Here is a 24,494-nt window from a genome sequence, read left to right as displayed (position 1 = left end):
CTCCTTATTGTGGAGTTTTACAAACGCATAGCTTTACACTGGCTTTACAAAAACCAGGACCCCCAATCCATGAATTAACCTAGCCTAGAAAATACGATAGATTCATTCATAAAGAGCTGCTGCTTCATCTCTATTATGATGGGTGATCAATAGTTCAGCTGCTTGTGATGAGCTAATGAGGAATATGACACACTGGACTCCATTTACAAGCCAATACGAGCTGTAATTTCTGCTTTAACTGCATTGATGCACATAGAGATGATTCATAAATCAGCTGTTCAGCAAAAGCAATGGATGATGAAAGAGGGATTCATAAAAACTCTGCTAATGAATCTGTGATTAACACATCATAGCCCGTCCAAATCGAGTCACTGACTAAGCAATTGTCTCTCTCACTCTTTCTGCTACTCTGTCTCGCTCTCTTACACACAGAGCTAATCAGACTGCAGTAAAAAGACTTTAGCAGTGTGTAATGACCAACACTCACCATAGGGGGCGATATGATTGCACGGTTTGCAGTGGACAACATCAACCTCATACAGTAAGTACAGTGAGGATTCCCTAAGGTCTTTTATCAACAGCGATACCATTTCTTTACTGATTTATCAGCAGTATGTTTTCCCGCTCTGACCTAATGAGTCCGCAGGTATATTTTACATAGCTGTACATTCAAAACTAACCACTGTAAATTGTAAACTTGCAAACTGTTTAAATTTCTACAGAGGAAGACTGTGATCTGCAGCATCAGGACGTTTAAACAGATGGTCAAAAAATAAATTTCTTCCATAATTTTCCATAAATGCATTGTGGTTGCTCTTAAACTTTGCTGCAAATCTGCTTCAAGTATTAAAATTTAGGCCGAGAGTTAAACCTGATCCCCTTGCAAGATAAAATAAAATTCCTAGGGTATAAATATATATAATAAAGTCAATCACACACAAAATTTGACAAAATAATAATAATTTTTTTTTTTTTTTTTTCAGAAATCTATAGTAATAAAAAACTTTTTTTTTTTTTAGCACATTTTATATTTGTTTTGCCTAAAGGGCTGCAAATGAGTTTTGGCCTGAATTTACGCCACCTCAAGTAAATTCTTGACGCCCTGACTGGTGATCATTCATCACTGAACTGGGTGGTTCTTGAATTCTTGAAGACAGCAGGACAGTAATAAAACTATTTTTGCATTGTTTCCTTTATGGACAGCCAAAAGAGCTAGAAGTCTCAGGAAGCCCATGTGGAACACAGGTCAATCACATGACCTCTGAGAGGCTGGGTTAGCTCCCTTGTGGGTAACCATGGTAACTCACCTGCAGGGTCTCAATCTGCTTACGGATGCTGTTGTTTGACGGCATCTGGAGCCAATAAACGTGCAGGGGAAACAAAAAAGATGACAGAGGACAAGGGGTGATGGTGATGGGGAAGACATGCAGGTTAGAAAAAGAACAAGAGACAAACTTAAAAACAAAACAAAGCTTTGTGCTACAACAGCATGCAAAACAAAGTGCAGGGTGCATGGGATTTAATACTTTAGTGTCAGATTCAGCATATAGAATCAACAAAAGTATTCAAACATTTATCTATATATCCTTAAGGAATGAAAACAGCCAATTAGGTAAAAGCTTCTGGGAAGGTTATTTTAAAGTTAATTTTTATACAAGTGATGTGCTTTGTGCTGATGAAGATGAAGAGCTTCTGATGGGTGAGAAGACAAACAGCAGGACTGAAATAAAATGAAATAAAAATGGGAGGTGGGATTAGTGCATGCACATGGATGATTATAAGCAAGAGTGATTGTGAAAAATATAATCAAAGCAGATGCCGTATATAACAAGGATTCAAATAAAATGTGTGACCCTGGACCAGTCATGAGGTTAATTTTTTGAAACTGTGGTTTATACATCATTTGATAGCTGAATAAAAAAGCTAGAATAGGACAATATTGGCTTAAATACAACTATTTAAAAATCAGGAATCTGAGGGTGCAAAAAAATCTAAATATTGAGAAAAACGCCTTTAAAGTTGTCCAAATGAAATTCTTAGCAATGCATATTACCAATCAAAAATTGATTTTTGATATATTTATGGAAGAAAATTTACTAAATATCTTCTTAGAACATAATCTTTACATAATACCATAATGATTTTTGGCATAAAAGAAAAATCGATAATTTTGACCCATACAATTGTTGGCTATTGCTACAAATATACCCCTGCTACTTATGATATGGTTTTGTGGTCCAGGGTCACACATGGCATCCACTCGGACTAAAGTTGGTCAGGGAAGACTAACTACAGACAGGGAAGCAGACAGACAAGCAGAACAGAAAAGGGAGTCCATGGATCAATCAGGATAGGAATTATCCACCAATGAGACTACAAATCCCATAAACCTGGGCTCAATGGCTAAACCATTACACCAGACCACTGAGGAAATCTTCACTTCTGATCCTGAATCGTTCATGTGGCTTTTTGAGAACTGTAAGAACCAGCCTAAAGTGGATTTGGAGTATTCACACTACAGTCCAATTCTGATCCAGTCCTGATCTAGATTAACGCAAAGCGAGTAAAGGATTTAATCGGAAATGCAGGCAACTACATAGAGATTGATTCCTCATTCATAAAATCGTAAAATCACCACCACCAAATTAAAGCATCACGTATCAATCCTCAAGATTCACAGTTGCACAGAACTCAGAACATTGTGGAAAGGGAATTAGGAAACCAAAAAATGATCACATCCTGGTAGCTGAACCAGCGACAATGAAAAAGAACGTGGACAAGCACAAACACACACGGTCATGATTGAGAAAGATTGGATGACACAGGTATAATTAACTGAATAGTATAAGCAAGAGGCAGTTTTACACAAGTTGTCTGTAACACCACACCTTTCTCTGAAATTATGTAAGTGAACCAACCCACTTACAGAGTGAATTTTCATAGTGAATCACCAAACCTGCCTCCAGGCTTCAGAATCTGTATGTATCAACAGCACACTTTCTTCTGTTTGGTTTTTACAGTGCCCAAACAACATCTGATTGAAATGCAGGATTTATAGCCATTCAAGTACCTCGTATAGCTACTTTTAAGATGCCTTTCTAATGTTTTTTTCTGTTAGAAAATGTTACCTTTAGGTGGGAAAGGCAGTTCTGAAGGAAGATGTGCCAGTTATTGAGGAAGAACTGCTTTTGACTAACACACAGCAGACATGTGACCAAGGGATACAATGCCTAGAAAGAGAGAAAGACAGAAAACTGAAACAAACAAATTGAATTGGCGACTTTTATGATAGCTTCATGGTGCTATTTATTTTTTCATCAAAGCTTTGTAATTGCATGAAAAAAGACAACCAACTGAATCAGCTTGACTTTTTGTGTTCCACAGAAGAATGAAAGCCTTCTGGGTGGCAGAAGGATCTAGGCTACAGAGGATTGTGGGAAAGTATGTATCACAGCAGAAAAGGACTGTACCAGTGAGTGCTTCTTTCTTGAGCTGAGGTCAAAGGTCGTCTGGTAGAGCATCTCCACAAAGTTCTTCAGGCAGGGCACATTCACTTCATTCTTCACCGCCTTCCAAAAACACACAAGCACAAACATATAAGCCCTCACGCTGAGCTACACCCGCTCGGAGCACAACAGCACACAAATCACTCAGAGCTATTCATCTTGTCAATCCAAAACGAAATACATTTCAATTGTGTTTCTGTAGCAACTCATTCCACAAGCTCCACCTCAAACCACTTGACAAGACATGTACCATCATGAACTCTGGAGAAGAGTCACCGAGCCTCTGTCAAATGATCTGGATACAAACATTGTTTCAAAGAGCCAATCTGTATTTGAACTGGAGTGAAACAAAAGGGAGCAGAGTTGCGTGATTTTGCCTAAAGACAAAATGCATATTGTTGCTCTGATATTGCTTGATTTTAGGGTTTTAATACAGTATGAAGTGATTGTTTATGCTTTAACATCTGTGATATTAACAATCAGTTCCTTGGTGCAAATGAAAAAACCTGGAAAGGGACTGGAGTGGAGTGTTTACAGATCGCACACATTCTGATTTGAATTATTGGCAAGTTATGTAATGTTCTGTGTTGCCATATTGTGAAATTACACTAATTTAAATCAGAGTTGATGTAGCAATGTGGCAATTTAGCCAGAATGCATTAAACTCCTGCAGTATGCATGTGAAATCTGGCTCTTAGGAAAGATTTTTGCACAGGCATGAGTGATATTATATAATTTAAACAAACCGAGAGCTTTGCGGTACTTACAGCAGCTACAGGGATGAGGATCTCAACAAACAGGCCAGCCAGTGCATGTTTGATATCTTTATCCTTCACCTCCAGGAAATACTGAGCACATTCCTGCTTCGTCAACAGAGACACACAAAACAAAACATTAAATTAATTAATGCAAATCTTTGCACTAAACATCTGAGATAAACTCATAAAAGTACAGTTTTAGTAACTGAAAAGGATGCACCACTATTAAATCTTTTGTGAGGAGTGCACACTCACACGGTGGTTGGAGAAATATGAGGTCTACAGTAAAATACAGCATCGCTTTGCAGCTACTGGCTCAATAAAACTCTCTGGATTACGGCCCTTGTTAAGTGCAGCACATATTGAGTGCAGGATTTCACTGCCTATAACTGACTAATGTAAAGGAATTGCTCCACACAAGTCCTGTTGGCAAAGGTTGAGCCAACACATTGAGACTGTTACTCAAGAGACTTTATGAGGCATGACTACAGAGCACTCGCAAATAAAACAAAAGGAGTACTGTCTGAACGAAAATAGAGTAGACGATACTCAAAACGTATTGACAGTGATGATGTGGCACTTTTCATAACATGGAACAAAATAGGGTGAATATATTATATAGTCATTCTGTTTTCGTTCATTTTGCATACAATTCACAATTTGTGTAAGCCTGTTAGCAAAACTTGGGACATGTCTTGGGAACACAGTTAAATGGTATGTTTTTGGTCATTAAAGGTGTAATATTTTTTCTCCCGCCCCTCCTCCTCAGACTTAATGCATGTTTTTTTTCCTTCTGAAACATCAGTGAGCATTTGAACCGTCTGTAATAGTTGCATATGAGTCCCTCAGTTGTCCTCAGTGTGAAAAGATGGATCTCAAAATCATACAGTCATTGTTGGAAAGGGTTCAAATACTCAAAAATACTGAAAAACCAAAGAATGTGTGGGACCTGTAGGATTTTTCTGAAGAACAGCAGGCAGTTTAACTCTTCAGGACAAACAAGGGACACGTAAACAACTTACTACGTAAATAACTAAAAAAAAAAAACAGCTGTGTATCATTCAGGTAACAACACAATATTAAGAATCAAGTGTATGTAAACTTTTGAACAGGGTCATTTTTATAAATTATAAATTCAACTATTATTTTCTCTTCTTATTCAGGTCAGTAATACAAAAAAAAAAAAAAAACATGCATTTTGTATTAACCCTCCTATTTTGGTAAAATTTTGACCTCTACTGTATCTGCAAACATATTGTGGTATTTTTATGCTTATTTTAAAAAAACTAAAACTGCCCAATTCATATGTTTTTTTTTTTTTTTTTTTTTTTTTTTTACAGTGTCTTTATTAACTTTTTAAAGTGTCGAAGTTTCAATTAAAATATCTTAATTTGTATTACGAAAATGAAAAAGTCATACAGGTTTGGAACAGTATGCCTGTGAGTAAATGACAGAATTTTCATTTTTGGGTTTCTGAACTAACTCTTTGAAGACAACCTTCCAGTGGATAAAATCACATAACAGCCCTCATGACAAAGCCACAAGAACGTACAGTACATGTCTGTGTTTGCATGTGTCTCGACCTGCATGAACTGGAAAGAAGCCTCAAAGTCCTCAACGGGGTACATTTTGACTCTGAAGAACTTCATGCCCATGATGAGGCTGATGATGCTCTGCACCACATGAGGACTTTGCTCCTTCAGCCTCAGTTCCTTCAGCTCTGTGATGAACTTCTTACGCACTGCCTGGAACCTGCACACAAACACATGAATAAACACAAATTAATTAACATTTTTAAATTAGGTGTCTAGACTATTCACCCAACAGCTGATGAAAACACAGCATCAAGTTTCTATCAAGCACTCAACAAAAGAATGCAGATGCCTTCAACCAAAACTAAACAAGTCACATAACATGTTGAATAAAGACTGGCTTGTTATTGTCTGTGGGCCATATTTACAATTTTTTTTGTTTCCCTTAAGTAATGCAAAAGCTTGTTACAGCAATGCAAACCATCTGACCCAAACAAACAAGGACCACAGAGCATCATGCCTTTATCATATTATGTAAAACGGCCTCTTCAAACACTGTCCTCAGGGCAAAGTGGCTCCGCACAGGAAATCATGAACTGGAGGGGAGCACTGTAGTAAATCAATTTCAGGCCCTGACTATTACAGCACAGGGCTAAATTACATTATAGCCTCAACAGACAGTTTCATGTAGCTGTGAGGGAGTCTTAGCGTGTGTTACAGTAACAACAAAAGCGTCCAAAGAGTGTACAAATCATCTATATCTAGCTCGAGATGAGTTACTGTGACAGAATGAGAGGGGTTTGAAGGCTTTGTTAACTCTGATAGCCTAGCATCAACTTCATTCTTCTGCTTTACATGGCTTCAAAATTTACATAAAATAAAACATGACTGAATGTGACTGAGATTTCGTGAGCGTGCATCATTTGTAACACTGTCAAGTGAATATTTAAAATGTGACCACAGAAGGTACACTGTAAGCTCATTGTGGTTTTGGGATGGTTTTGGACTCACTTGGATTGGGCGAGGACTCCAATGACCTCAGCATAGAGGTCAGCGATGATGTGCACATTACCAGTGTTGGGGCCTGAGTACCTGTCAAACAAATTTGTCAACAAAAGTCAACAAGCAGTAACACAAGCCATTCTACACATAATCAAGAAAATATTGGTTAATGTTTCCATTAATTAGAAAAATTACATTTAAACACTCCTGTTAAGCTGTTTATATTATGTATTATATTATGTATATTATATATTATGTATGTACAGTTTTGTTCAATAAAACCATATGATTACTTGCCTTTGATATTTTATTTGAACTAAATATTATTATCTCATTGCTATTAAATATGTATTTAAGTAATTTTAAAGGCTATTGTTCACTTAGGTCTAATTAAATTACCACTAAAAATTAATTACAATCATCCAATTACTCGATTAATCGTCAGAATAATTGACTGAGTACTCGATTACTAAAATAATTGTTGGTGGCAGCACTAATTATAATGTTACAAAAGATTCCGATTTCAAATAAACGCTGTTCCATTGAACTTTCTAGTCATTAAAGGATTCTAAAAAGAAATGTATCCTAGTTTCCACAAAAACGGTACAACTGTTTTATGATGATAATTAAATGTTTCTCAAGTAGCAAATCATCATACTAGAGTGATTTCTGAAGGATCATGTGACACTGAAGACTGGAATTATTGCTGCTGAAAATTCAGCTTTATTATCATAGGAATATTTTTCAAAACCTTAAAACAGAAAATAGTCATTTCAAATTGTAATATTTCAAAATATTAGTTTTACTGCATTTTTGATTAAATAAATGCAGTCTTGGTGACCTACCCCAAACCCCAAAAACAGCATATATACATACAAAATGATGTAATGCAACTGATGCGATTTAATTATAGGTAGTATTAGAAATTACACACTTGTGTCCCTCACATCAGGTTTGCATTTGTCCAGGGTACATCTCTAGAATTTGCATAGAAAAGTGTGCGTTTGCGTATGCAGACTCACCCCTCTTTGTGTTTAAAGTGCTTGAATGCCAGGTTAAGAACTTCTTGTACTAAGGCGTCTGGCACGGGATGAAGGGGAATCTACAGAAAAACATTTCATCAACACCAACTATGATGTAAGGGTCACTGTTTTAGTTCAGGATCCCTGATATAATGTTAGCAAGTCTATGCATGTTAATGCCAAAACACACCTATCTCTGCCTCAAGAGACACCACACCTAAGAAATGAAACACACAAACCTCACCTGTTTCAAAACTTCCACTGAAACTAAACAAAAAATGAAGTCTATGGCTAAGTCCCTTCGCTCCAGTAGGTAGTCTTTATCCCGGTGCTGTTCATCTCTAAAGAAAGAGCAGGAATCACAAGTTAGAGTATATTTACACCACATAAAAGTCACAAGACAGAAAGACATCATATGCATCCATTGAATTGTATATTTGAATGTCTGCCCACCCTTTGGACTTGGTGCTGGAGCGAGGTCTGTACTCGTACGACTCGTCTTCTGTCCCGCTCTGTCTTCTGTACCAGTCAAACAACGTCCGCAACAGCGAAGGCAAACAGTGTTCTGCTATGGAGCTCATAGAGCTTATTAACTGTAACACACAAACACAATAATACAGCTCAATGACACTCCTCATGTGGGTTAGACACAACATAAAATCCAACATTTACTAAACACTGAAGGGAAGAGAACTGCTGAATAAAGTTATTTTTGTTTTCTTTGCAGACAAAAATGATTTGCTCAGCTTCATTAATTCACGGCTGAACCACTGATGTCACATGGACTATTTTATCCACGTCCTTACTACCTACGCTGGGTCAGACAGCTCTCAGTTTCATAAAAAAAATATCTTAAATTGTGTTCTTACAGGTTTAAAAAGACATAAGGGTGAGTAATTATAACAGAATTTTCATTTTTGGGTGAACTATCCTTTTCAAAAATGTATTTATCTATTAAATGCATAAAATGCATGTTATTGATCTTGTAACGAATGAATCATCCATGTATGTGTTAACTTTTTTTTTTGGATCTTTTCATATTTAATAAAAATGTTATGTAGATCTGAATCTGTTTCACTCAGATGGACGTCACAATACGGAGTGATAAATAATAAATAAAACAAATAAACTGAAATAATAAACAATAAATGGCAGTGGGGCTGTTGTGCATGATTCATCACTGCATGTTATTTCAAGGAGGAACAAAAAAAAACCCTTTCATTAAAACATACAAGCTTTCTCCACCTCTAAAATATCAGCTATTGCAGCACAGACTCTAATTGGGAAATCGTTTGATTTTGTCTGTAAAATCTAAAGGGTAAAAAAAAACACTGTCAAGATGATTGAAGCAAAAGATCTAAATAGATATGTATATACACAATAAATAAATGGATGAAAATGGAAAGAAAGGAAAGGGAAGCAAGAGAGATGGCAGCACTTTTGAGTGCAGTCAGGTATTGATCTGTCCTATTGTGAGGGCAGAATGGGTGTAGGATGATACGTCCAGTGGTTACTCAACCTTTCACTGCAGTAACCCAGCACCAAGCATCACACACACACACAGGGTTATAGCAGTAGAGTAGATGTGCGTGTATGCTGATGAGTGAGTGAGGGACGGTATAGTTCACTATGGTGTGATTCAGCAGAGCAGATCCCTCTGCAGTCACAACACGTCACTGACTGAACATGCAGTTCCTGAGACTCGGCACAGGCAAATCCAATAGCCAAATCAGTGTGTGCGTGCTAGCGATGTGAAAAAAAGACTAATGCGCAGAATGTAAAAGTGTGCTTGGTAATAAAGCGAGATGTTCTGAGGTACACTGGGATCCAAAAGTCTGAGCTCCTTACTTGTGTTCTACATTTTTCTAATTTAATGCACTTTTCATTCCATATTATATTATCGTAACAATTTGAGTGAAATGGTTCAACATGAATTTAACAATGATGCAATATTTAGTTTGTCTTTCATTCACTTAAATTTTTTATTTTATTTTTTTTTTTTACACTAAAGCTGCATGAACTCCTCACACTTGTGACAAACATTTACATTAATTAATTTACCATCAGTGTTAACTGAAACTATTAAAAATTACCTCCATTAACTGAAAAAAAGTTGGACTACAATTAATAAAACAAAAATAAATAAAGCTAAAAAGAAATAAAAAAAAAATCATAAGCTTACATAAAATTACTGGAACTTAAAATGAAAAACTAAATGCCAAATACTATAAATATTATTACTATAGTATGAGTGGGCGATATGGTAAAAATATAACTTTTTTTCAGAAATATCACGATTTTATCACGATTCTTTGTCATGTTGGTTTTACTATTTTGGAAGTTGGCTGAGCAGTACAGCCAAACTTTTTTTTTTTAAAAACAAAGCCTTTCAAGGTAACAATGTATAAAATAAAAAAGAAAGACAGATATTTAGGCCAAAGTACGCAAAGATCTTTGTCATTATTTTATCTTTGTTATAAAAAAAAGAACAAAGATACACATTACAAACAAACATAAAACAAAATGCGTTTCGAGGGGGATCCCCGTTAAAATTCGCATTACGGGGGATAAAATACATGTTGGGGTTTCCCTGGTAAATTTACATTTCAGGGGCTAAATATGACGTTACTGTGGTCGCTTCAACCCGCGGACATCAAAAACAACCCGCGGCAACAGTGTTAAAGTAGCCACTTGGCAACACTGAGCACGATACTACAATATTTCTCCAAAAGCAGATTGTGGAGACATTTTTATCGTCCATGTGTGCTACGAGCACAGTATAAAGGCTGACATTACAGGAAAATTTGTTTTACTGACATGGCCTATCAACATCTCTTTTGACCGCAGTTCACTGTTGCTCCACTGGAGCTCCTGTCACCTTTACCTTTTCCATGCTCGTTTGACCAGCGCCTGGCGCTGAAGTTTTTGATATGCTCGTAAAGATGGTTCGCGACTAAATAAACGCACTTCTTGTCAAGAAAAAAAAAAAGATACTGAAGCAGCAGTTGTGAAAGGGATAGCCAACCTTAGCACTGCCCCTGCATTAAATATCTTAATGGTGTTAAAATTAATCGCCTGCATTATTTTGACAGCGCTAACAGAAATTCTAAAACACAGTTTAGCAGATATGAAACAACTAACTAATGAGGAACATCACAAGCAAATCATTAAACCTGATCATCATGTTCTCCAGCATGATCTGAGATGATCCCAAAGCTTGAGCTTGATCTTGAGCTTCAATGGAAGAAAAAACATCTGACCCTCTGTACAAAGAGTCACATGCTCGCTCACAAATTCACTCATTTCATTAGTGATCTAAAATCTAGAATCTGCAATACATCTTATCTAATTTACCTCATAATGTTTCTTTGTTAAAAAGGCTTCAATGTCCCAGAACTTTGAAAAAGTTACAATTTAAGGTTAAAATTTGATTTAGATTCCCAAGGTTTTAGATCCCGCTGTATATGCGGCCCGCATAAGGTGAGAGTGTGTGTGGGACAGGATGATGTATGTGGTTAAGGAAAGTTATGTAACTGCTCTCCCGGCCCTCATGGCACTTGGCAGACACACTCCAACACCCTGAACTGATATATTCACACACACACACACACACACACACACACACACATATATATATACACACACACACACACACACACACACACACACACACTCTTAGCAGCCTGTACTGATCTACTGCTGTGGATGACACAGCGATTCTGCTCCTGGCAACGTCCAGCACACCCCAAAAAAAAAAAAACTCTGTTCGCTCTAAAGTATAGAGACACACAGACACATATTGCTGTGATTTTCTGCATACAGAGCACATTCTCACTGGCTCATTCTTTCTCACACACAGGCCTAATGGCACTGACTGGATCCATTGCAGGATGATGTCTCATTTGCTTTGCGTTTTGCTAAACAAAGCATTTTGCTGCAGCTCTGCTGTTAAAAGTTCTGGGCTAATCAGAAATGAGTGATGGAGTGTGAGAGAAAGAGAGGACTGAAAAGCAAAGAGGATGGGGAAAGAGATATACCACACACATTTATAATTATTAAATAATGAAATATGACACACATATACTAACCTGATCAAATTGTGCATCTTCTCCTCTTTGCAGTGAGCGGGAAAGGGGCTTCTCCTGAAAAAAACAAACAAAGATACATACAGTGTAAATTATTAAATGATAGATGGATCATCAAAAACTGTTGAAAAGAAAAAAGTAGGGATGTGCTGATATTGAATTTACTTATTTTCATATTTCATTTAAATATTTCATACACTACCAAAGTTATTTTTTTTTTTAAGAAGTCTCTTCTGCTCACCAAGTCTGCATTTATTTGATCCAAAGTACAGCAAAAACAGTACACAGAGTTCTATCCCAATATATTTTAAAATGGAATTTATTCCTGTGACTTTAAAGCTGAATTTTTAGCAACATTACTCCAGTCACATGATCCTTCAGAAATAATTTTCAGGTTTCTTTGATGAATAGAAAGTTCAGAAGAACAGCATTTTTCTGAAATATAAATCTTTTGTAACATTATAAATGTCTTTATCATCACTTTTGATCAATTTAAAGCATCCTTTCTAAATAAAAGTAAAAAAAACAAAAAAACTCCAAGCTTTATGTTTTAATTTTTTTTTTTTTTTTTTTTTTTTTTTTTTCATACAATTATTATTATTATTTTTTTTTTTAGATAAATGATCATCTTTGGATCTTTTTTATTCAAAGCAAAAAAAAAAATAACATGAACTGTTTTTAAATAATAATAATAATAATAATAATATTAATAATAATAATAACAACACTGATAAAAATGTTTTTTGAACAGCAAATCAGCATATTAAATAATTTCTGAAGGATCATGTGACACTGAAGACTGGAGTAATGATGCTGAAAATTTAGCTTTGATCACAGGAATAAATTGCATTTTATAATATATATTTAGATAGAAAGCAGTTATTTTAAATAGTACAAATATTTCACGATATTACTGCTTTTACAGTATTTTGGATCAAATAAATGCAGGCTTGGTGAGCAGAACTCCTTAAACATTAAAAATCTTACTATTTCAAAAGTTTTGACTTTTCATTCTTTGATGAATAGTAAGTACAAAAAAACAATATTTATTTAAAAAAAAAAAAAAAGAAAAAAAGAAAAAGAAATTTGTAACATTATAAAAGTCTTTACTTTCACTTTTACTCGATTTAATTCATCCTTGCTAAATAAAATTAATTTATTTAAAAAATATATATCTTACTGACCCCGAACTTTTGAACGGTAGTGTATAAACATTTAGAAAATATTATGCAAGTTTGACAGTGACTTTCAATGCATTCTTTCATTTATAAATATATAACTATCAGTTATAAATCATTTTAATTTGAATAAAATTAATCTAAATACAAAGCAGGTCAGTATAAGAGAAAAGTGAAATACTTGTATACAACTGACTTTTGTTACTAATGTAAACTAATACGTGTGAGTGATTAAAGTGAGGAATCACCCCAGTTTTAAGGCATAAATATCAGTCCGTGAGAAACTGAATCTCTCTCCAGTCCATTTTTACAGAGTAAATTTGTAGTTAACGCTGACTGTAAAATGACTCACAGACTCCTGGTTAATGGCAGAAGATACTTTGAATGCTCTGTTATCTGGTTTACATTTGAACAAACACTTTACTATGAGGGAGAAGTTCAAAGTCAGAGAGCTGAATGTCAGTGTTTTATAAAGCAGCTCCTCTCTGCAGCCTCTTGATACAGTCATTACCAGTTTAAACTCTTGCTGAGTAAACTGAGAGAGAGCTCAATCTACCACTGAGTAAACACACAAGGAGAGAGAGCGAAGGGAACACAGAGAGGAAGCGTTTAAGGACAAGTCTGGAGAGAGAGGGAGTGTGTGTATTTCAGCACGAGGGGCTCTGAGAAGAATCCAACAGAACAGCATTCCAAGAATCCAAACCTCGGCTTCTGTTTCTGGGAATACATGGGGTAAGTCTATGTGTGTGTGTGTGTGTTCTGTTCAGACACAACTTTTGAAAATGTACACAAGTCTCTCTTTTTCTCAAAATAAACCAACATAGTCTCAAATCACAACAACAGACCTTTCACCTCAATCCCTGAGGAAACAACTAACACAAAACTCTTCACCAGGAGTTGGCAAACTTTTCAACATGAAGTGCCGATGTCAATCGTTCAAATGTTCGGGGTTGTTGATTTTTTTTTTTAATGAATGAACTCTACGCTCACAAAACCGCATTTATTTGATCACAAATACAGTAAAAACTGTAACACTGAAATATTATCACAATTTAAAATACATTTTATTTTAATAGACTTTAAAATGTAATTTATTTTAGTGACGGCAAAGCTGAATATTTAGCATCACTACTCCCGTCTTCAGTGTCACACGATCCTTCAGAAATCATTCTGATATGCTGATTTGGTGCTCAAGAACATTTCTTACCATTATTAATGTTCAAAACAGTTGTTTAACAGTTGACTTTTTAATGAACACAAAGAGATTATATTTGATATAGAAATCTTTTTACATTTCAAATGTTATTACTGTCACTTTTTAATCATTTTGATGCATTCTTCCTGAATAAAAAATAAATTGAATAAAAAAAAACCCCCTTAAATTTAAATGCAATGCAACCCATTTATAGAGATTAACTGTAAAGGGATTTTACCCTGCTAACATTTTCACTGGACCCAGCAATTTTTTTATTTTATTTTTTTTAACTGTATTTTTATATTTGAAAGAAATAAGAAATAATATTAAGCTGCAAAAATACCATTTATACATGAATCCTGCATGTTCTGCATGTCTCTGTATGAATGAATGACGCAGATGCATCTTCAAAACTGCTCTGAGAGTCACATCATGAGCATTTTACCATTTAATTTGAGTAAAACTAGCATCATATCATATACACACAGAAGTGTGAAGGCATTCAAGGCAACCCACCTAAATGGTTTAACTTGAAGACACTGTGCCAGAAATATATTACTACTGTACATACTAATGTACATATTATACTGCTACTAAAATGAAAAACATTATTGTTTAAGGAATAATCGCACAATAAAGCTTGTTTCATTTTCAATAATTAAAATATAAATGAATGTTTTATGCTTTCATTTAATAAGAAAAAATGAAATACACAACACAGAATTTCTAAGCGGGGAAAAAAAAAAGATCATAAGGTTATTTTAAGAATAAATTTGAGTAAATTAAGTTGTTTTTATGCATTCAAATAATTTGACAGGCTAAAACACAGAATTTGATAACAATAAATGGAATTTTTATTAAACTTTTAATGAAATTGAAGTGAAACTGTATAAGTTTCATGATTTTAATTAATTAGACATGCTTTATGATTAATAAAATTTAATTTAACAATTAAAAAGAAAAGTTAAGAAAAACTAAAACAGAAAAAAGCGGAATCTAGAAAAATTAAAACGGAAAGAACTGAATTTGAGAAAAAAAAAAAAAAAAAAAAAAAAAAAATTGATTTTATAGGGCCCTATAGAAATAAACATTTTTCATTAAATGTTTAATTTTCTTTTTTAATTTTTGGGCAATACTCACCAGCGGTTCAGCCATGACCACCTCGATCTTCTTCTCGGCGAGCACAGCGAACTCTGCGAAGAGGCTCTTGATGACAAACTCCCCGGGCTTGAGCTCGGGGTCGATGGTGATGCTGGACATGGTGGCGGGGTGGATGCTACGCTTCTCCCAGGTGGGTGGGGCCGAGGGGGATGTTCCTCGCCTACTCACACTGCTGTTGCTTACAGGGACAGAGGCTGTCAAGAAAGAAAGAGATTGTTATGTAGCATTACAAAACATTTTGAATGCACAATGAAACTTGAACATAAACATCGTTCCAAACCCATATGACAAACTCGTAATGATCTTCTCATGACCTTTCTGGGCCTTGAACGTGTCAGTTGCGTTGCTGTCTACACAGGGTCAGACAGCTGTCGGACTTCATCAAAAAGATCTTAAATTGTGATCTGAAGATGAACAAAAGTCTTCCGTTTTTTTAACAACATAACAGTGAGTAATCAATGACAGACTTTTCCCTTTTTCCCTTTACAGGGTTGAAAGCTGTGGTTTTCCAAATTCAAGGCCAATATAGATGCATCAACAATCTGATCAGACAATATTGATCCAGTGGCTTTTTCAAAAGAAAACAAGCACACAAACTTCCACATTAGACATTAATTTGTAACTACAGCAACTCAGAACTGATTTTCCACACTAAACCACATCCCTAGTATAATATATGCAGCCTCACTTGCCTGTCTGCCATTGTTTGGGATAAACTTGTCTGTTTCCAGCTAAACATCTTATTACAATTACCGGTACTGGTTGAGGAGGACATTGCCATGTTGGACCACTCAGAGAAATTAAACTATTTTTTTGATAGTGCCAGAGCCACAGCTTTAAACTTCAGACATCATCTAAGAACAGCGTTGCCAGGTTTTCACAACAAAGCCCGCCCATAGGTAGCCCAATCGTGTTTTGAGGGGGTCCCCCTTGTAAAATTCGCATCTTAGTGGCTAAAAATTACGTTATTGGGGTCACTTCAACCCATGGACATGAAAAACAACCCGCGGCAACAATGTTAAAGTAACCTAATTCTGCAGGAAAACAGCGGACTTGGCAACACTGTCTATGAATGGCTTACCTATAGTTGTCTCACCACATTAAAAAGTCAACATGCAATTAAAATAGACTATATTTTTTGCAAACACTTTTCCCTGACTTGACTAATGGCTTCATGATTTTTAAAAAGGACAAAATCCATGAGGACTGTCCATAAACATTGTAATTTTTATACTGAAAAAAACTTCATATTCTCTCCTCTACCCCTATACAGAAATGCCAAAAAAATCATCATCACTATTTTATTGTTTAATATTGAAAACATGATTATTTAACTCGTCAGCTTTGGAAACACTGTGGATTTACTGACCTTAAAGTTCAAGGACATCCAGAGAATTCTGGGCCGAGAACAGTTTGTAATCGTGCCGTGCCGTACCAGGCTCAGGTGGAAACACAACTGGAACCGTACCTGACCGTTATAAGAACCGTTCGGCACGATAGTGGAAAAGCGGCTATATTACACACTTTATTCTCTTTTATTTTTTTCAAATATAAAAGTATTTTTCTGAATCGTTCGGTTCGTAATGCGTACCGAACCGAAAGCCTCGTACCGAACGGTTCAATACGAATATACGTATCGTTATCGTTACATATATATATATATATATATATATATATATATATATATATATATATATATATATATATATATATATATATATATATATATATATATATATATATATATATATATATATACACACACACACACACACACACACACACATAAATATATATATAAATATTTAAATAAATAACTTAACAATTAAATGTAAAAAAAATGATTAAATGCTCAGTCCTAAGAAGTCGTCTGACATTCTAAAGCATTCCGATGCACTGATAAGTCACTGACACTCTGTTTTTCTTGAGCACAGATAAAGATTGCATATGGATTAAGGTACAACTGACATTTTTTTTTTATTTTTTATATAGCCATGAATGCAGAAAGACTGGAAAAACAGTGTGTGTTGTGTGTGTCACATGTCAACTCCACTCAGGAAATCCCTGCCCTTGTCTCCCACAGGTTGCTGGAGAAACCACGATGAGGCGAGAGAAGTTCAAACAATAATAGGAGGATGAATAAAAAAAATCCCTGTGAAATTTAATGAGTTTTTCAGAGGAGAAAGCAGAGTCACACCTAGCAACTCCCACATCTCCCACAATAATAAAACAAAAACATCCACACACTCAGAGGAATGAGAAAGAGGGACATGCAGGACTCCATCCCCAGAGCTGTTTGCGTGTTTGTTTGTCTATGTACAAACACTCACTCTTTGTTTCCTATTTAGCAACACCTCCCCATCCCTATGATGTCACACTGCTAGCTTTCATTGGCCTGTAGTGTAATAGGGTCCCCAGGCCCACATCTGATTGGCCGGCAGGCCAGCTGACGGGCATCTAACATTGTTTGTACTTTTCCACTCAGTGATGCAGAAAGGATGAGCAAAAGAAGCGAGAAGGAAAAATGCAAGTCTCTCTCTCCGTTCATCTTTCTCTTCATTCCTCTGGTGGATGTGCTGGATAATTTGTGACACACTGGGCTGCATTGCTGACCCCATAGCACACATTTGTGCCTCAGAGTGAAGCAGACAGTCACATGGAATGGAGTCACACACAGGGGCCATTAATGCAGAGTCTGTTTGTTGTTCGCTAGGACATTCTGATACTCTGAGCTACACAAGACATGATTCCCTGATTGCATGTGAACTCACACAGCTGAGCACTGTGTGCTTTAGCACTCCCACTTCCTGCAAATACTGTCAAAAACACCATTCGGACAACACACTCAGAAGATTAATGTCTAAAGGACTGTTGAGTCACACTTTATGGCATATCTAGTCATTTGTAGTTAAAAATCTTTTTAGCATTTCAAATCAATTCAATCATAAACAATTAGGATGCAAATGTGAATCAGTTCAATTGATTCACTGAAAAGAACCACCGCATTAATGTATTACACATCTTTTAGAGTCATTTGTGAATACTACAGATTAAGATTTTTTTTAATTTTTTAAATCAATTAATTATTTCAGACCAATTAATGAATCATTAGGTTAACTTAAATAAACTCATAAGTAATTTCGGATCAATTAATTTACATTATATGGAATTTAAAGTTGTTTGTGATTACTAGATTGGGATTTTTCAAAATGATTTCATAATTTTTGACCAATTCAATTAATGCATTATTAATATTTGGTACAACTGATCCTTTGCAAAAATAAATTGACTCAGAGTAGTTCACTCAAGATCAATATGAAGCCAATTAAATATTTTTGATCAAAATAAAATTTGAAAATGGCCATTAACATAACATTAGCCAATATTGTTTTATTTTTTTGTTTTCACAATTAAAATAATTTCACAAACAATTACCCTTTTTTTAATTTCATTAGCCAAAAAACAGTAGAAAACTTGCTCTAAATTACAAATATTAAAAAAACAAAAACAAAAAACAACAACAACAACAACAACAAGAAAAAAAACAACAGACAATTCGTAGAGCCCTATGATTTCTGTGATGTGAGAAACATGGAAAAAATGGCAGAATCCAGTCATATTTTTTTTCTTCTAAAAAATAAATAAATAAATAAATAAATTCTTTATAAAGACATTTAAATAGACATTCTTTTTGATTACTGAAATTTAATGAAACTATTAAAATGGAACCCAACGAAAACACACAAAATTTGTTTAAAAAAAAAAAAAAGTTTCATAATTTCATAACGCCATTTGTTAAACTTTTAATAAATTGGTCTTAAATTGTGTACGTTTCATTATTTCAATTAAGTAGACATGCTTTTTTTTAAATTTTTTTGCTTTTTGATTTACATTTTTTAATTTACTCTAGAAAAATTAAAACAGAAAAGAAAATATGGAAAGAAAAAAAAAACTGAATTTGGGAAAATTTGGGAAATTTCATGGGGCCCTAAATTCGAAACTAATTTAGTACGTTTCTGGGAGTCGTATGTCTGCAGAACTCAAATTTACCTAAACTCCTCAGGGAAACTAGTCCCATCCAAATAGGGCTTTAATTGGGTAAGTGAGATACAAACAGACTCGCACACACACAAATGCTATGATTTCCAGGACAGAGTCATGCGGATGCGGTCTGTCCGACAGAGACCGGGCCGATCACACACAGAGATCAAATAACCTCAATGACATCATCAACTACATTATACTCAGTTAGCTGAAGCCACAGACAGAGGCGATCACTCCTCTAATCACAGCAGTATGTAATAGTGTACTCGATGCAGTTTAGGTACCAAAGACGGGGGCTCTGGAACGAAAAGTTGACGTATTGTTTTGTAAAAGATCTTTAGGTGAGGCCAGAACAACCTGCATGCCACATCCACACATTAAAGCGATAGTTGACCCAAAAATACAAATTTGATGTTTGTCTGCTTACCCCCAGGGCATCCAAGATGTAGGTGACTTTGTTTACTTCAGTAGAACACAAATAAAGATTTTTTTTTTTTTTTTTTAACTCAAGCTGTTGCAGTCTGTCAGTCATATAACGGCAGTCAATAGGACTCACGGCTTTGAGAGTCAAAAAAATATACACAGACAAAACCAAATTAAACCCTGTGGTTTGTGACAATACATTGAGGTGTAAAAGACACTAAACAATTGGTCTCTGATCCACCGCAATGTCTAACAACGTGCTCTGGCATGTACAAGATTTCATGTTGTATACGTGTCAGGACAGTTGGACATTGCAGTGGATCAGAGGTACAAAAAATGATATAAATACTGTTCAGTTTCTTGCACAGACCAATTGTTTAGTATCTTAACACCTCAATGTATCATCACGAGCCTCAGGGTTTAATTTGGTTTTGTCTGTGTATGTTTTTTTTTTAATCTCATAGCCGTGGGTCCCATTGACTGCCATTATATGACTGACAGACTGTTGCGTTAAAAATCTTCGTGTTCTACTGAAGAAACAAAGTTACCTACCTCTTGGATGCCCTGGGGGTAAGCAGATAAACAAAAAAATTTCATTTTTGGGTAAACTATCCCTTTAAGACTGTTATACATCATGTTTGTTTTGCTCCAAACTGTGAAAATAAAAGTCTCTGAGTGGCTTATTCAGCAGCACACCAAACCAAATCAATCTAAAATACAAGAAACAAGTATGCAAACACAGGAAAATGAATGCTCGTCTGATGCACTGCGCTGTACATATTCTTGCATTCTTGCGCTAATGTGGGTATAATCAAACCTGAACACTCAACAGGGCGAAAGAGTTGCTTGTAAATATCTGCTTTCAAATGCTATTAAATGCGTTATGACTCAGGTATTTAGCTAATATACTCTACCCAACATGCTTAGTAGTCAGCAAAACTGCTAATTATACTGGATGTAATTATTCATCACCACCCAAACTATTCACTATTGAAAATGAATGGCTTGTAGTACAGTACTGGGCCTACAGTAGTGAAAATGCTGAAAATGTAGAGAACACATAAGAATGTGTTCTTACACTTTCCTTTTGCAAAAATAAAATCAGCCGTTACAGTTCTTTGAATTCTCTGTGGTGGGCTTACACCTGCTTCATGCACGACGGAGTGTAAAGGAGTTGTGTTTGTGTGTTTGAAAAAGGGAGAGATTAATCTGCTATGGTTCTAATAAAGTGTCAACATTATTTCTGGAGTGTCTCAACATGCCCAGATTCCACCGATCTCTCTGATCAAGTCTCTTTGCCGATTTACACACACCACAGTTTCAACAGAATTCATCTGAAGTTTTCTCATTAACGTAGCTCATTTTTGCAGACATAAGTAATGTATTTGACCTGACTTCTAACCAGAGACAGGCAGTGGGAAGAGTGGAAGAGTCCACTGGCTCAGTTGGACCTCACAAGCTCTTGAAACTAGGTCTCGCTCCTCATTGTTTGAACAGAGAGGCCCAACGCACGGGAATTGGCACCAACACACAAGACTGGAGAGAGTGAGAGAGACTTACTGTTGCATGCCAACTCCAAGTGACATTTCTCCAACGGTGCTGGACATTACTAGCTGTTGATGTACTCAACCCAAGTCAACAGTGACTATGAGCTACTACATTTCTAAGTGAAAACATCTCACTAAACATGATACATCCAAAAGAACAATGGATGGTAAAGCTAATGGAAAGCACAACCATAGCAGTGAGTTTAAAGGAGATCTATTATGTCCCCGGAAAGAGTCTGTGAAGTTTCAGCGCAAAATACCCCACAGATCATTAATTATCATGTTGAAAATGCCTACTTTAAGTGGAAGCAGAAACGTGCTGTTTTCTGTACATGTCTCTTTAAATGCTAATAAGCTGTTGTTCCCACCCTCGTGCATACATCAGAAGCACGCACACAGAAAGCGGTTCTTTTTAAGTTCTTTTTTGTCTTATTGCGCTTAAACTGTCAAATACACTTAAGTGTATGTTAAGAACACACATGAGTTATAAAAAAGTCAGTTATGTCTGTAAAGGTAAACAGCTGGGAAAGAAATTGCATGTTTATTTTAGATCTGTGTGGCAGCAGCGTAATATACAGGGAATAAATCAATAAATCCACTGCTCTCGTCTATTCTGAGGCCGGGACACTAAATACGGTTCTGTGCTCGCCTGTGCAGCCAACGACAGAACAGAACTTCTGCCATGGCGTTAGAACTGGTACACCACTGTTGTTCACGAAAAACAGGATGATAGTGCCGTAGATGGAAATGTGCAGATTAAGGGGTGGTAATATTATAAAAAGATCCCATTCCTATGCCACGGGGGGAGCAAAATCTGAGCGGCTTTTTAACATTTTCTGTGTTGGTAGATGCACTGGGGACCTGATTATAACACTTAAACATGGAAAAATCTGATTTTTATGAGATGTCCCCTTTAAGAAAACACTAAAATGCTAGTGTTTTTTGGCTATGAAATGCAGAAATGGTCTTTAACTGCAGCACCTGACTGCTGCTTACTGATACAAAGAAATAATCCACAAAAAAACTCCATCTACGTCCGGAAATGAATCAGCTGCATTTTAAAAAGCACAAGCTCACAAAGAGCATGGATTGCTCAAGCATCTTTGTGTGATGCAAAGTAAAAAACCGTATAACTTTAGAAATCAAATAATCACACTACACTGAGAACTGCATGTTGATATCAGATGCAAAGTGGGAAAACGGTCTAATTTCAGAGATCAATAAATAAATAAACAGAAAGGACAACTGTTCATAATCCATAATACAACACATTGTTCATCATAAATGCAAAGTGGAAAAACTAAATGTGGAACCTTAAAGGGATAGTGCGCTCAAAAAATGAAGATTGTGTCATTAACTACTCACCTTAATGCTGTTCCAAGCCCGTAAGACAGCGTTCAAGGCTCAGAAAGGACATTGTTAAAATTTGTACATATGTTCAACCTTTTGAAGACTTCATGAAGCTACGAGAACACTTTGTTTCCTTTACATACAAAAAGTATTCTCGTAGCTTCATAAAATTAAGGTTGAACCACGTTCCTACCGTTCTGGGCCTTGAACGTGTCAGTTGCGTGGCAGTCTATGCAGGGTCAGAAAGCTCTCGACTTTCATCAAAAATATCTTAATTAGTGTTCTGAAGATGAACGAAGGTCTTACGCGTTTGAAATGACATAAGGGCGAGTAATTAATGACAGAATTGTCATTTTTGGGTGAACTATCCCTTTAAGAATACTCAAATAAAAGAAGAAGACTCCAGCACAGTCCTAAAAACAGGTACCAAAAAGTATATTCCTAAGAAATACATTACGTGCCTGTGGGTGCATATAGACGTGTGTGTGTCTATATCACTATGTATGCGTGTACGATTACAATCCTATTGCTTTTTTTCTCCACTGGGATTGCTAATGTTTCCTTTCATTGATCGGACTCTTCACTGGCTCTTCCACCATTATCCTACACGCCACTTCCTTTGCTGTCAGACCATCACGTGAAACCCAAGACCTTCAAAGAGGACATCAGACGAAGGGAGGACAGAGAACAAGGTGGAGAACCTAGTGAGGAGCAGAAGACGACGACAGAGCTACACTGCAGAACACAGAGTCAGCAGTCGCACACACACAAGTATACTGCTTAGAAGTGCCTTTACACCCGAAAAGAAAGTGTTTTGAACACATCAAGTGGTAGAGTGGATTGAAAAAGGTCAAAACATTGTTGACCTGTTCTTTAGGTCAAGTACGTACAAATTTCAGCAACATTCACCAACATCGAGTCGCGCTATTCTGCATCTATGCAGAGGAGAGGGTGTGTATGCAGGCCTGTCGCAGCCAGACTGTATATACGCAAAAATCTGTACGTTTCGTCTTAATAAAGCACATGATGTATTCATCAAGAGTATGTTACTCACAGTTCCCACTCCAGGACTTGAGCAGAGACTTGATGCTGATCTCAAAGAACACCGAATCCTGCAGACTCAGCATGACGCTACCAGAGGACTGTGGGTAAAAACAAGGCACTGGTTTCTTCAGCCAGTCCCGCTGGCTCTGCGCTCCAAACGTCCGTCGCACTCACCCGCACATCCCGTCTCGCCTGCAGGCAGGCAAAGTTTCAGCCTCTGCCCGGGCTTGCGAAGAAGCGCATGCTGCACTGACACACACGTGTGCTCTTCCGCACACACATACACACACACGCACTCAGATCAGCTGCGGAGCTCTGAGAGGCCCATAAGGATCCAACAGAGTTGAAGGACCTCAAGCAAGACCAATTGCGATAAGACAATAAACAAAAACAAGACTACGTTGTTTCCTCAGGCCGCTCGCGGGAGTATCATCCTCTCCGTCCAGCGCAGGGAAACTTTAAGCGTCTGAGTGAACGAGGGAATGGTGAGGATGGACTCCCAGCAGAGAGTAGCAGCGCTCCCTCGCTCGCGTAACTCTTCCTGTCCACGATGGGTCCTAGAGCCCAGCGGATGAACGGCTGTTCTCATTCACTCCGTACGGTTTAACAGCTCAGTCTCCCTCCCTCTCTCTTTCTCTTGCTCTGTG

At 36.4% G+C, this 24,494-nt stretch overlaps 1 protein-coding gene across 8 annotated transcripts in view; it reads right to left on the bottom strand.

The window, feature by feature from the left end:
- Positions 1 to 24,494, bottom strand: part of fryl (furry homolog, like) — a 112,806-nt gene that overhangs the window by 49,199 nt on the left and 39,113 nt on the right. For 4 of the 8 annotated variants that reach the window (XM_051138238.1, XM_051138234.1, XM_051138232.1 and 1 more), the window contains 11 exons: positions 15,419 to 15,633; positions 11,909 to 11,962; positions 8,274 to 8,413; positions 8,065 to 8,161; positions 7,821 to 7,900; positions 6,808 to 6,888; positions 5,848 to 6,016; positions 4,274 to 4,366; positions 3,471 to 3,569; positions 3,129 to 3,230; positions 1,308 to 1,352 (listed from right to left, as the gene is read on the bottom strand). In XM_051138238.1, the coding sequence (XP_050994195.1) occupies positions 1,308 to 1,352; positions 3,129 to 3,230; positions 3,471 to 3,569; positions 4,274 to 4,366; positions 5,848 to 6,016; positions 6,808 to 6,888; positions 7,821 to 7,900; positions 8,065 to 8,161; positions 8,274 to 8,413; positions 11,909 to 11,962; positions 15,419 to 15,538 (1,080 nt within the window). In that variant the 5' untranslated portion in view covers positions 15,539 to 15,633. Of the gene's footprint in view, positions 1 to 1,307; positions 1,353 to 3,128; positions 3,231 to 3,470; positions 3,570 to 4,273; positions 4,367 to 5,847; positions 6,017 to 6,807; positions 6,889 to 7,820; positions 7,901 to 8,064; positions 8,162 to 8,273; positions 8,414 to 11,908; positions 11,963 to 15,418; positions 15,634 to 23,857; positions 24,406 to 24,494 lie in introns of those variants that run through there. The other 4 variants (XM_051138237.1, XM_051138239.1, XM_051138236.1 and 1 more) reach the window with 3 other exon arrangements.

Source organism: Labeo rohita, chromosome 20, assembly GCF_022985175.1.
Source record: "Labeo rohita strain BAU-BD-2019 chromosome 20, IGBB_LRoh.1.0, whole genome shotgun sequence".
Lineage (NCBI taxonomy): Eukaryota > Metazoa > Chordata > Actinopteri > Cypriniformes > Cyprinidae > Labeo > Labeo rohita.
This window is presented reverse-complemented; position numbering and strand designations above follow the sequence as displayed.